General features: G+C 40.5%; 2 protein-coding genes across 2 annotated transcripts in view; one reads left to right on the top strand and one right to left on the bottom strand.

Moving 5' to 3' along the window:
* Nucleotides 1–5,754, top strand: part of LRRC4 (leucine rich repeat containing 4) — a 91,879-nt gene extending 86,125 nt beyond the window's left edge. The window contains exons 3-4 of the transcript XR_012380318.1: nt 3,780–3,987; nt 5,493–5,754. The gene's annotated coding sequence lies outside the window, so the exon portion shown is untranslated. The remainder of the gene's footprint in view (nt 1–3,779; nt 3,988–5,492) is intronic.
* SND1 (staphylococcal nuclease and tudor domain containing 1) overlaps nt 1–14,275 on the bottom strand; it is a 409,554-nt gene that overhangs the window by 143,534 nt on the left and 251,745 nt on the right. The window contains exon 15 of the mRNA XM_025865530.2: nt 5,276–5,417. Coding sequence (XP_025721315.1) covers nt 5,276–5,417 — 142 coding nt within the window. The remainder of the gene's footprint in view (nt 1–5,275; nt 5,418–14,275) is intronic.

The raw sequence follows: 14,275 nt of genomic DNA, 5'->3' as shown, positions 1-14,275 counted from the left end.
ATATGGGGTGGGCTCAGTGACTTAGCAGAAGAAACCAAATACTTGAAATGAGACTACTTAGATTACTTTGCACTGAAACCTCAAATTATTATTCTCTTCCAATTCAGGCAGCTGGTTCACAGGCAAACTTGATACCTGCCTCTCCTTAGTCAACAGGACTACTTCCTGAACTATGCCCTTGGCATGACCCAGATACCCTAGAGCTAAGAGAGTAATTCAAAATAAGGAAATGTATGGGCGCCTGGGTGGCTCAGTCGGTTAAGCGACTGCCTTCGGCTCAGGTCATGATCCTGGAGTCCCGGGATCGAGTCCCGCATCGGGCTCCCTGCTCAGCGAGGGGCCTGCTTCTCCATCAAAATAAGGAAATGTACTGTAAAGGTCATACATAGCACTAGGACACACACTCCCCATCATGCCCAATGGTGCTGTTGAATAAAAATGTGAATCAAAGGCCAAGTGATATGCAAATATGTGCACCTCAGTATCCTTTTGACAAGAAACTAAAATGTGAAACAAGTGAAAATAAATGAAAAATAAAGACTGGGGGTAAACTGCTTTGGTTCTAATGGGAGGGAAAAAATGGGACACACTAAATGCTAGATGAGGAAAAAGGATGCTTTCAAACAAATGTGGGCTGCCCGGGGATCTTGGCTTCCCTGCGAACTGAGGACAAGACCTGGCTCTGACTGCCTCCACGACAGAAATAAGTCTGCACAGGAGGAGGCCACAGTGGCGGCAGAGGGGAAGTCAACAGTCTCTGTTCTGATGCTGTAAGGTCACCTGCTTACCGACCAAACCTAAGCCAGGTGCTCAAAGGACTAAAGGGTGAGAGCTTCCAGGAGGCACTGACCTGTCAGCTACAGCTGACTTTGCCCAGCCCCACCTGCTAGCCCATCTGACCAAGCAATCATTCCACATACAGGGGTGCAGGAACCGTGACAGAGAGGCCAGCTGGCTCGGGCCAAATGCCACTCCCTATCAAGCTGTGGGGCCGTCTGCCCAAAAAAGGCGACATAAAAATGGAAAATGTCCACCCCACCTCGAAGTCCAGAGGGCTCTCTGAAAGGCTGGGATTAACAAGAGCAGCACATACGGGATTGCTGAACAATTACCTTGACTTTCCCCTTGAGAATCACAATCCCTCCTGGCTGCAGAGAGACATCATTTCCAGCAGAATGCCATTTTTCCATGATGCAGAGCACATCCCACAGATACCTGCAAAGCTGTGCCACGCGGTTCACTGTCCAGGTGAACCACCCCACAATGTGGATGCTGTGTCTGTGTCTACACTCACTTTCAGCATTTGTTGTAGCTGGTCCCAGAAGACCAAGGGGCCCTCCTCTAAGGATACTCCCTCCACCCTGTTCTCTAGTCATCTCATTCCTGTTGTCTCCTCTAGCTCATCGCTCTGTCAATCAATTCCTTGCAGTCTTTCTTCGTTTCTTCTTCTCAGGATTCAGACCAGTGTGTCTCATGTTCCCTATGATACTTTCTCACTCCGTCTTTTTTATATCCTCATTTGCCAAGAAGATTTTGTTGAGTTTTACTTCTGTAATTGGTATTATGAAAATAATAGGTATACCGAATAGCTTTTCCAACTCAATGCCACATTCTGCTCCAATCTTAAGAATTACAGTTATACAAGTATTCAAGTTGCTGACATCCTTAGAATGTTAGTGTGACCCCTTAGCTTTCATTTTTATGCACTCCATTTGCATTCTGTTAGAATTTTGTAACGAGCACTCTATTTTTGATTCTGTTCCTCATTTCCCACATTTACACCCTAATCGCCTGTAATGTGCCTTTAGCTGAATCAACTCTGATGAAATTGCACTGACAAAGGTCATCTGTGACTTACTAATTGATAAACAGTATAAAATCACTTCCTAGTTTTTACCGACTTGATATTTTAGGTAAAATCGGACAGTGCCGACTCCTTGGACTTCTTTCCTCTCTTGGCTTCCTGAACATGCAGGATTCTCCACCTAATCCTCCAACCACCAATTATCTGTTCTAAAACCTATTCAAGGTTTTGCCCTTGCTGGTGGATATCCCAGTCCACCCAAACACTCAAGGCTTGGGTGAGTTACGTTCCTTCCTACACTCAATGTCACCCCTATTTCTGACCAAAAAAATCCAATCATTCCCTGAATTATCAAGTCTTCCTCCTAGTTTTCCAACCTCTCCTCTTGTTCACTGCCAGGTTTTAGGCCTCTAACCCTCTTGCTTCTGTAACTGCTTTCTCAGTCTCCAGCCTCATTTATTCCAATGTATTCACCAAAATAAACTTTCTTAAAACAAGTGCGAGCATGTTGCTCTCCTGCTCAATACCCTGAGTGAATCTGAGGGTCCATGGTATATCCTGTGTGCATTTCTAGCCGCATCCCACCCCAACCCCTCACTCCTTATATTCCACCAATACCAAAGGGGGCACAGTTACCTGGGCACACCAGGAAAGATCATACCTCTACACCTTTGTACATGCTGTTAACCTCTAGTTAGAACGTTCCTCTTCCTCCTTTTCCCCTCCTGTCCCAACACTGCCAACTCCTATTTGTCCTTCAAAAGCAACTGAGGTGGCAGCTCCTCAGGCAGACAACCTCTGATTTCCCTCTAAGTAACCGATCACTCCCTTCTCTGTTACTTCTGTGCCTTAATAAAGAATTCTCTTCACCTAGAGCCCAATACTGCAGTTTGCTTACATGTCTGTCTTCCCTCTAGAGCTTCTAGAGACCTAGGACAATGTCTTACCAGGATGCAGAGTTCCTCTTTCTAAACTCAAAGGGAAAAGCCAGTAGCCTTCCTATCAGTGAGCTTTCTGCTCATTCAGGAGGAGGCTAGAACAGCAACTTTCCTTGATTTATTTCCACTGATAGGTCAAAGTCTCCATGGTAGAGCCTCAGCTATGTGCACACACACACTATACAATATGCCGTTCCATTTAAGAGTTAAGAAGAGCTCTAGTTATGAATTCACCAAGTCTTTGTGAGAGGAAGGGGGAAGGAAACATATTTATGGATAATCTACTTTATGGCAGGCTTGTTCTGAACCCTTTCCACATCTCATTAAATCCTCACAAAAATCCTAAGAGGCAAGAAACACTTTCCAGTTAACTGATGTCTAAGCTAAGGCTTCAAGAGTAAAAAACCTCCCTAAAGTCACCTGCTTGTGCAGAGTAGAGCCGTGATTCAAACTGAGGTCTGTGTGCTCTTACTTTCCCCTGTCCAGTATCCTTGCCAGGTTTCTAAAGAAATCAGAAGATGCAGAATATAACTGCATATAGTATGGCACGAGAAAAATGTAAAAGCTTATATTTTATCATGTATTTGCATTGGTAATCTATCTTTCAGAATATAAGTTAACTTGGGCACTGTCTTTCGAATTGCTAAACTTAGAATAATGCCAAGTACACACAGGAACTGGCTGCTGTGGAGTTCAGTGACCAGGCTGCGTTGTGTCTGAGCTTCAGTTGGTTGGAAACTGCCCCAGTGAACACTTATGCAAAACATATACAGTGGGACAAGGCCTTTCTGGCAGTTGGCTGAAGTCCAGAACAGTCAAGCAAGACAAATGCTCCATGGCAAAGAAAGTACAATCAGAAGGGTTCTGCAGGAAAACTCCAGCCAGGATAGGTCCAAGCTCTGAGCTGGCTCCGTTCAGGTAGTTTTGAATTTAGAAGCCAGAACTTCAATGTTTTCTTTCCCCTACAGACCTGTGGCCAAGCTTTCCAGAAAGAATAATACTTTTTCTCTTTTCTCTTGTTCACCTCTGGGATAAAGCTCCACACTGCCAAGAGGATGCTTTTGTTTTGTAGACATAGAACAGAGGAGAAGTTGAATATATACTTCCAACTCTGTAACAACAAGAATTCACTGACAAGAAACTTCTCGGCTCCAGAAATCTTAAGGGCACGAATGGCTTCCATCACACACTGCCATGCTACTGCTCCGTTTACTACAGCTCACAGAAGTACAGCCCTCCAGTAAGGTATGGATTTGTTCTGGCCCTTCCTTTCCGCAGCTGCCCCTGAGCTTCATGACATACTTCAGTTAGTCCCCTCAGAAAGCCTGCAGAGCTGCGCAGTGATCATTAACTTCTTCAGAATGTGCGAGAGAGCCTCAGCCAGAAAGTGGCAGCCCAGCAGCAGCAGAGAATGTCACGGCCATGTGTTCAGTGAGTGATTTATCTCACATAACAACCCATTTAGTTAGGGCCTGAGGGAGACCCCCTTATCTACAGAAGAAACTATCGGTTCCTTCTAGGAAAAGGAGGCTGAGGCAATCTGGCAGGGGACAGCAAGCATGGCTCCCATTTCTCTTCCCCCATGGCGAATTCTATTCAAGAATCCCAACAGAAGGAGTGCTGAGGGAGCAGGGTATCAACAGAAAAGGCAATGTGCACCGGGAGAACACAGCAGAATACGTATGTCCTTTGTAAGTGAGTGAATGTTTGTGTGTATAGGGGTCGGCTGTGGGGTGTTGACGTAAAATGACACTTTCTCTCAAAGACCACAGTCTCTGTGAAGTACTGACTGGAAATAAATAACTTTATTATCTGCCATCGGGGAAGAAATAAGGCAGTCTGCTCCTTGAATGCATAAATGTAAATTGCTCAAAGAACACAGTTCATACACAGTCTTGCTGGCTTGAGAAATATTAACCTACTAAAAAAGAGATAGGATAAGAAAGATGTGCATTCAGTCAGCAAAGAAAAGGTGGCTTTCCCTAGCACGTCAAGCTTAGTGCAACAGGGAAACAGTAAAGATGCTGGAGCCTGGGAAGGCAATGTCATATTTGACGTTTCATAAAGGATTTGGATCCTAATGACAGCTGTAAAGAATAAAAGACAAACGGTACTGCCTAGGGAGACACAAGGGGAGGGTGTCTCAGCTCCTCGGTGGACTACCCATGACTAACATGGCAGAGGTGGTCTATCCCAAATGCGAAATACCGACTGTGAGAATTCCATCATTAGTATTTTTCTTTGTCTGGAATTCCCTTCACCCAGGCTGTGAAAAGATACGTGTTGCTCTTCAAGCTGCTCTACTCTTATGTCCTTAGAAATGAGGAACAGGAAGAGAGCCCAGTGTTGGGTCTGCAGTGATAGAGGGATCAAATCTAGCAGTTTTGTGTTCACATCTCAATCAGAGACTAAAACACCTAAATTGGTTCGAGGTCCTATCTAAAACACAAGGGAAAGGAGGGCATGTGACCTCCAAAGCATGACCTCTGAGCTCCAGGAAGAATTATCAGAACATATAACACACAAGACTTACCTGCAAGCAAGAAGGTGATAAGGCAAGTTTCCTTTGGCAAATATAGCTTGAGACGAGAACCACTGAAGACATATTCCACCACAGCTTCAGAACGACCTGCCCGCTGAAGGAAGGGCAGAAACTGCTTTGCTTTTTGGGTATCCTGGTGGATAAAAGAAAAGAATCATTAGAAAAAAGTAGTAAAATCTGAGCAAATGATTCTTTCTCTCTGTTCTAGGGCAAAAAGTCTGGCAGACCATAGAGAGCTCAGCGAATAATCGTAGAAAAACAGACAACCCTGAAACTATGACACAGGCAAGATACCCATGTGACTTCCACAGAAGAAACAGAGTTAATCTGAAATTTCCAGAACATTCTGTGCTTCCCTCTGTTCTGTTACTATGCACTCAATGGATATACAAGTTAGGAAGGTGCTTTGAAATGAAAATTTTATTCCTCACGGGATGCAAAAAAGGGCTTCTCTTCCTTCAACAAAATCAAGGGGGAGAAGACTAATACCAGCCTTTCGCGGAGGTTAATTTAACCTTTAACTTTCATTAAAAAAAAAAAAAAAAAAAAAAGGTGATGCCCAGGCTGTGTTACATAAAGTCCCTTCCCAAGAAACCCAAAGTAGTTCATCTTTAACCATCAACGGGTTATGTAGATTCAGAGGCTCATTGTTTCTGAACATCAAGAGTGCAGCCTTCTTTGGGTGCCTATATAGCGAGCCTTGGTCTACATGCTTTTCAGGGGTGAGCTGGGACCTGGGCAGACTGTTCTGTTCCCAGCCTGGGAGATCTCTAACAGTAAGACATGCTCCATGGGGACCTATTCCACATCATGTCAGCATCAACAATTATAGAAACAGGAAAACACATGAAACCGAATAGCACTGTAAAACTTTTTTTAAACATAAAACACAAAGTGCATGCCCTCTACCCTCAAGACAGACCTTGGACATTTTGAACCACAGAGCTCTCATCTAGAGAGCTTCAAATCCTTTCAGTCCTTCAAGCTAATGAAACAGATGATACAGTAAGCAAGCATCAAAACATCACAGTCCATGTGCTGGGGGAGTAGTCAGGGGACGTCAGAATTTCCGAGACTTTCAGCCCAGCCAGCAGAACCCGTAAACTCCCTCTGAGGACAGCAAGCTCTGCACACTTTCCTGACTCCTGTGACACAAGCAGTCTGCACTCCGCCAAGCTCTTCCTTTCTCACTCTGCTCCTAGCAACAGAGCTACTGTATCTAAATTAATGCACATTAGATAATGAAAATTTAACAAGCCATCAAGTATTTGAGAGCTTTCACAGCAGCCAGAGGGGCTCCTCTCATTCAGAAGCAGTGAGGTAGGCTGGGATGAAAACAGTATTTATAGTAATGAGATTCATCCTTCCCTTCAAGCAGATTCTCAGAGAAAAGGAGAGACAGTCATCCATTCTCAGTGTCTCTAATGGCACATTGGTAAAAGGTAAGGTAACAATGAGCTTTAGTGAGTTGGGAACTCCCCCAGTGAACACTTAAGCACCACATATTCTACTCTACATATACAGTGGGACAAGGCCTTTCTGGCAGTTGGCTGAAGTCCAGAACAGTCAAGCAAGACAAATGCTCCATGGGAAAGAAAGCACTACCGGATTAAAATCCTTTTGCCACACTAGTCTAAATCTGGGACATTATTCATGAGCCGAACCAGTAAGTCAACAACAATTATTAAATTGATTATCGCAAAACATGAGGCAACTTAATGTCTCTGAAGAGAGGACCTTTCCCCTCAAAACTGCAGTAATCTATATTTTTCAGAAACAGACTTTTGCTCGCATGGATGTATTTATCTGGAGATAAAAAAAAGGTGAGCAGCTCACACACACATAGGTATTAATACAAAAAGAAGGTTGGAGCAGATTCTCACCCTATTTTGCTAAGTGATTACCTACTTTACCAAGAAAGAGAATTTCTCAGACTGGGAACCAAGGAGAAATCAAGGTACCTTACTATCAGCCATGTAATTAAACAAAAAGTTCCTGACTCTTCCTAAGTCTCAGCCTATAATTTAACAGTCCTAATCCAGAAACAACAACATATGGGAAGATAGCAAAGAGAATATGACATGCCACTGATTATGACAAAGATTAGAAGTGAAAGCCAACTATGACAACTGAAGGCACGAAAACAAATTTTAAAAGCCTACCACAATTGTCCATGTTTACTTCCAGAGGCCAAACTGCAAGACAAGACATGGAGCTCCCTCATCTTTCCAAATGCTTGAAGATGATATGCCTATGAACTACCCGTTAAGGGAAAAGATACAAAATTTCACCCAACTTCATAGATTCTTAAGAGTAAAAAAATTCTTGTGAAGTCAATTAAATTAAATGTAAGCAGCAGATGTCAGCTCTTTCAAATCTCCATCACAGGCAATGGTGTCTGTCTTTCCTTGTCATCTTAAGTGCTTCCCTTGCTTGGCATGTTCCTTTTCAACAAAAAATCCTTGAAACCTTTAAAATTTGTTTAAGTGGCTCATATGAAAAGACTGGTATGTCAGACTGACAAGTTCCCTCAGGTGATGTAGCCATACATCACTCCCTGCTAATTTAGCTATGGAATTATTTATTTTAGGAGTTTTGATAGTTATTACCATAAAACTGACTGAATGTGGTTAAACTCTGCTTTGCCTTCCAAAGAGCCCATGCAAGTACAGCCATGTGCTTCAGTCTCTTACACTCACTTCTAAGTTTCAACACTAGGTAAATAAGAGAAAACCTGATAATGCGGAACAGTGTAAGAGAGCAGTTTAGGCCCCACTGAGGAACTGAAGGTGCCAGGTGGGTCTTAAGGACAATAAAGTGAGCAAGTTCAAATGACAACATTCAGATGACATTTGAAATTCCCCAACAATCCTGAAGCAGCACCTACTGAGATTTAGTGAAATCAAAGATTTCTTTATAACCTTATAACTCCAAAAAGTATTTTTAAAAAGCCTCAGATTTAAAGAGATAGCAACATTGAGACTTGAGGCACAGAAGGCCTATTTCAAGGTAAGACTATTCAGTATCAAGTATTTCTGTCTAGAAGTCTAGTTGCAGAGACTCTCATCCTCAGGTTTTCCATGCTGTGACTCATGTACATGAGGCCTGGGAGTCTACTCACCATAGTTATCTGGCATAACATTGGCTCAAGGCTTTGAGAATCCAAGCAGATAAATAGCTACAGTTTTCTGCACCAATATTCCCCTCCACTGGTGTAAATAATCAAGAAGCAACTGTACTTCTGAGCAGGTAAGTCTTTTTTTGTTGCACTGCTAGTTTTCACATTACCTGTGCTCCAAAACAAACCACACATAAGTATTTTCCTGTAATCCTAGAGAAGCTAATTTAAGGTTGCATTAGCTACATTTAACTTGCTATTGTGGATAGCATCTCTTTAAGGAATGTTTCTGCCTCCTCAATACACCTTGAAATTGAGAAAGTAATGATGCAACAAATGTGCCTGGGGTGACTTCATTTCAAAGGATGCTAATATCTATACCTCAGACTTACTGGAACGGGGCTTGGAATGACCCCAAAGAAAGGCAGGATGATCCTTAGAGAGAGGGAAAGATTGTAAAGACATCTTAATTATACACCCCTACTCTGTCCTCACTTCTGGTCTGTCAGGCCAAACCTCTTCCAAATGTAGATTACATGTGTCGATGCCTGTAAGAAATTCCCTTCAGCAGGTAGACTGCCACCTGTCTCTACAAAGTATGATGTATAAGCAAGCACATGTTGAAAATAATTTAGTACGATGAACTACCAAGTTTGGAGAGTGGGAAAGTTGAGGACAGAAGAGGGTAGGGGAAGGGCAGGGGGAAAGGCAGAGGAAGCAGAATCCTTATATGGCACGCATAGAACCAAGGCCCACAAGTACGCTACTTAGATGCCCGTGTCCTCTGCATCCTAGAAGAGCAGAACTTACATAAATCAAAGTTCTGTGAATTCTGGAACAGGATTTAGGCTGTCAGTTTATACTTGATGTTAGCAAAGTGGATTCTATGATTTTTCCACTGAAAATACCCATATAGTAGGCATAAACATGGTTAGTGGTGAGAAGCAAACATCACAACATACAAAACAGCACAGGGAAATGGGAATCAGAGTAAACCTATTAGTTAGCCATTAATCAGGATTATCATGGGCAAGTCTCAAAAGGGAGCTGTTAATAATGAAGCTCACTGATTAGTTTTCATCATCACAATCACTCTTTGATTAACATCATAGCAAAAAGAACTAAAAACAAATACATGCAGAGCTTATTAGGGTACCATGGGGTACTCCACCAGCACTTGAGAAACCACATTTGAAAGAGGCCCATCAAACCTGAAGAAGCTGCCTGGCAGTACAACCGAGTCCTGCACGGCCACTGCAGCGAAAGCAGGAAGGTTTCTCCCCTGTGAGGGCTGACCATCCCCTCTACAGGGTCGGCCTGCGGCTGGGCCTCCAAAGCACATTGCTGTGTGGGTCCAACCAATCTTAATACTGAAGCAGCAGAAGCTCTGTGTACAAAAGAACAGATACAGAGGGAAGAAAAAAAAAGCGTGGAGATCAGAACTAATACCTAAGGATAGGACCCAAACACACTCGCTTTTTAAGCTGTACTGTGACAATTCACCGCCACAGTTACAGATCTTTTCAGGGCTCCCCAGACCAGGAGGATTTTTCCCGTGGCTATGTGAAAGACAAATCATAAGTACCTCTTCCACCAGAAAGGCAAAAAAGTCATCCATCACTCCACGCTCTTCATCTTTTCTACAACCTGGGCTCTGAGGCTGTGAGTCTCTGTGAGGAACCAGCTGTACAGCATGATAATCTCTTGATATAAATGGGACCCTGGGGGGAGATACTTGGGAATGCCCTCCAGCTCCAACATTTACCACAAAGCACTTAAAAATTTGAAACCAACCTTCCCTAGCTGGTTATCAATGTTTCATGGTGAGGTGTGTGTGACGGAACTAGGGGCATAAACATCAGTGAGGTGTGTGTTTAACAGGAATGAAGTGAACATAGCAGAAAACCTAGAGAAAAAGACTCCTACTGAAAAAGTTATAAGGAAACAAGAAAAAAAAAAGGTGCCTCAACAGGGGATGGATAAACCAGCTGCAGTACCCTCACACAATGGAATGATACTCTGCAATAAAAAGGATACAGGCAACAACAACATGGATGGCTCTCAAATGCAGGATTCCATTTATAGGACACTGTGGCAAAGGTTAAAGTATAAGGACAGAAAATGGATCAGTGGCTGCCAGGGACTAGAGGAAGGACTCCAAGGGGATGGAAGAATTTTCTGGGATGATGCAATAGTTCTATTGTCTTAACTATGGTGATGATTACATGTTTATACTGCTTTTCACAATGTATGTCTGTCAAAACTGATAGAATTATATTCTACAAATGATATATTTTTATAAATTAAACCTAAAATTTAAAAATAAAAAAATTGGCCTACATAGGTAGCCTATGCAAAATTTTAATTTTTAACTTAAGAAAACCTTTTTCCTAGTCAACTAATTTGTAAGTATCTCAGAGTTACAAGTTCAAAATGAAGCACTTTTCATGCTTTAGATAAACTCTCTAACTGTTCAGTGAATTAAAGTATTTTAAAAATTAAAGCAGAAAATAGTTTAGATGAGAAAAATCATGAGGTCAGAAGAGCATAGAAAAAATTTTATTGGTTTCACAAAAGCAGCATAAGAAAGTATTAATTCTTAGGCAATGGCTCAAGGAAAGCATGATGCCATCCTCAACTGGCTATACAGAGGAAATATTTTGTTCAAATAAAGAAAAAAAGTACTGCTAAGTACATATCCCGATTGACATTTCTTTTCTACCTTGAAATAAAATCATATGATATGGCTTAATGTGAATAAAATAATATCCACTTTATCAAATAAAAATTCTATGCTAGCTTTTCAGAGATTATTCTTTTATTGAATGACTCTCAATTTCCCAAATTTAACCAGCTGAAATTATACTGTGATAACCATTCAATTTAACCTTTAGAAATGAAGTCATTGCCTTTTAGTGGAAAAATCTGCATTTTATCATCAACAGGAAATACAATGCCCTTGGCTTATTCTACAAGACTTTTTTTGTACTATAAATTTAGCACAGAAAGAGCAGATGGTGGTATATGTGTGTGCCTCATATAACAAGTGGAGAAGTATTTACCTAGTTATAATAAACTATCAACTATCCAAGCTTGCTTTCTTCCGATATTCAATTCTCTTTCTCTAACTTGGATGGGGTGTGAAGCTCATCAAGGCAGTGTGCCAAGGAATGTCCCTCCTCAAGTCTGCCAAACCACAGAACTATCTCAAAGTTATGACCTGTAATTTGTGAGGTCCAGAAAAGTTTCTACAAATAAAGCCCACCTTCTTTCCCCCATCCCAAACTGTCCCTTCCCCCTTTCTCCATACTCTAACTTCCCAAAAGATTATTACAATTTTTTCTTAAATTGATATTCAGTGTCAAGACTTTGTAAATCATAGCCCTCCCTGGAGTGCTCCCCTCCTTTCTCCTGCTGACTTCTGCATGGTGGCCCGTGAGGCCTGCCTCACAATGGCTGTCGTGAGCCTTCCCTTCACCAAGACCCTGGAAATTCCCTTCACATCCTATCCTGGGTTCTGTTTCCTAGACCCACAACTTCCTCTTTCTCGGTTTACTTCCTTTCCGTTAAGAAAAAAAAAAAAAAATCCTATTCTTATTTCATGGAGGAAAATGTCTTCTCTTTCTGAGGTCAGGTAAGTAAATACAGTATTGCTTTTGTAGTTTTATTCAGGAAAAACACTATCCATAAATACTTTGAGTCAACAGATAAATTCCTTTCATTGTTCATTAGCATAGTAATAAAGTATCTAAAGGAAATTCACACACTGGAAGACATATCTTCCAATTATTTTCAGGTTAAATATCTCTCAAAAAAAAAAAAAAAAAAAAACCCATGTAATTTATCCAGACTGTAGACATCTGATTTGTAATAGAGAATTAAATTGATTAAAAAATAGTTAAAGGAAGCATTTCTATGTTAAACTGGTAAAGATAACTACAAAACAGTAACAGAAAAAGACCATTTACATTTAAAGCAACTGTGCTGTTGGGGGCGCCTGGGTGGCTCAGTCAGTTAAGTGTCTGAACTCCTGATTTTGGTTCAGGTCATGATCTCAGGGTCATGAGACTGAGCCCAACATCAGGCTCCATGCTCAGCCTGGAGTCTGATTCAGATTCTCTCTCCCTCCTGCTCACTGTCTCTCTCTCTCTCTCTCTCATATAAATAAATAAAATCTTTAAAACAACTGTGCTGTTCCTCTTCTAAGAATGAAATGATGAGTCTATCGGAAAATCATCATAGACATCCTGAACATTTCTGGAAAAAGGGCATGTGACTGGTCTAAAAACACAGCTTAAGATGACAGTGAGAATCTGGAACAAAGCAACTAACCAATCTATGGTTCTGGGTATCAATTACCAGGCCATGATGAAAAAATAACAGGTTTGAAATACATTTTTTTCTTTTAAAGTTTCAGATCAATTTTTATCACTTCCAAAGTCTCTACAGGCAAGAGGCAAGAATTTATTACAGAAGCAGAAAATGGCTTGAGAGGTAATTAAAATATATGTGCAGAGTAAAATTTAAAAGACAGTCCGATGAAGCACAGGTTTCATTTCATGGGCAAGTCAAGAACTCAGGGGCAAGGAAATTGATGTCATGCTAAACTCTACACCCCACCTGAGATAAGAACCCAACTTCAGAAAAGGATAAAGAAAAAAAATCAGTAAGCAAACTGTGACATAAAATTTAAAAAAAATCAAAATAAATAGTATAAAAGGTTAGAGGATTAAAATAACTACAACACCCCCTAAAGTAGTTTGAACATTCATTTTTGCCTGGAGACATACGAATTTAGGGCCAATTAATCTTAAAGAAAGCTTTCTGATTATGTCTAATTCATTTTCTTGAAGTCCTACATTTTTAAAAATTTTATTTAAATTCAATTCAATTAATTCAATTAATTAACATATAGTGTATCATTAGTTTCAGAGGTAGAGTTCAGTTATTCATTGGTTGTGAAGCCCTACATTTTTAAAGAGTTAATAAAAATAGATAATTTAAAAATCTGGAAGAGAAAGTTCTAGATTTTGAGACATGGAGAAAAATGACAACTATTATGGCAGAAGTTTATTATTAAGACAGAAGACGATCAGTGTTTTGAAGAATGTATCAAACCAAAAGTCTAATCTAATCTAATCAAACCAAAAAATCTAATTAGATTTACAGATGGTGATGCTAAAAACAACTATATGGTATTCTTTGGCATAAGTGTCCACTTTATGGGACTGTTCTATGAATTAGCTAAGGGAATAAAATGTTGTTTATGAAAGAAAAGAACAATCGAAATAAATACCCAAGAACAGGAAGCTGATGAAATAAATTACAGTACATCAAGAAGACAGAAGACTAGGTAGACATTAAAAGTATGATTCAAGAAGACATTCATGTGCAAAAATATAACTGGAAAAGAAAATTAAGCACCTACTATGTGCCAGGCACTATTCAAGGTGCTGATTGTGTAGTTAAGAATAAAACAAAGTTTCTGTCCTAAAAATAGTTTATATCATTTAAAGGGGAGGGATGGGGAAAATTTTTTTAAAAACCCACATTTTGGTAAATAGATGTATTTTTATTGACAAATTTCTGATGGTAGTAGTAGAGATCATTTTCTTCTTTTGGCTTATTGATTTTTGATGCATTTAAAATAAAAAAATTTGACGGAAATTTGTGGTACAAAAATGTGTAAGTTTTTGTTTTCAAAAGAAAATATATTAACATTCAGTGCTGATTCAACTCTGCCCAGATAAACTCACAAATTATTTAGGTCAGATAACTGTCTCTCCAGTTTTTTAAGAGCCAAATTCAGCATTTTCCACAATAATAATAGGCTTAAATTGTAAGGGAAGTACCCTTACAGAAAAGGGTAGTTA

Source organism: Callorhinus ursinus, unplaced genomic scaffold (genome assembly GCF_003265705.2).
Source record: "Callorhinus ursinus isolate GAN/ISIS: 27379988/994484 unplaced genomic scaffold, GSC_fseal_2.0 scaffold12, whole genome shotgun sequence".
NCBI classification, from domain to species: Eukaryota; Metazoa; Chordata; class Mammalia; order Carnivora; family Otariidae; genus Callorhinus; species Callorhinus ursinus.
The sequence above is the reverse complement of the archived record's forward strand: the minus strand, read 5'-3'. Positions and strand labels throughout refer to the sequence as shown.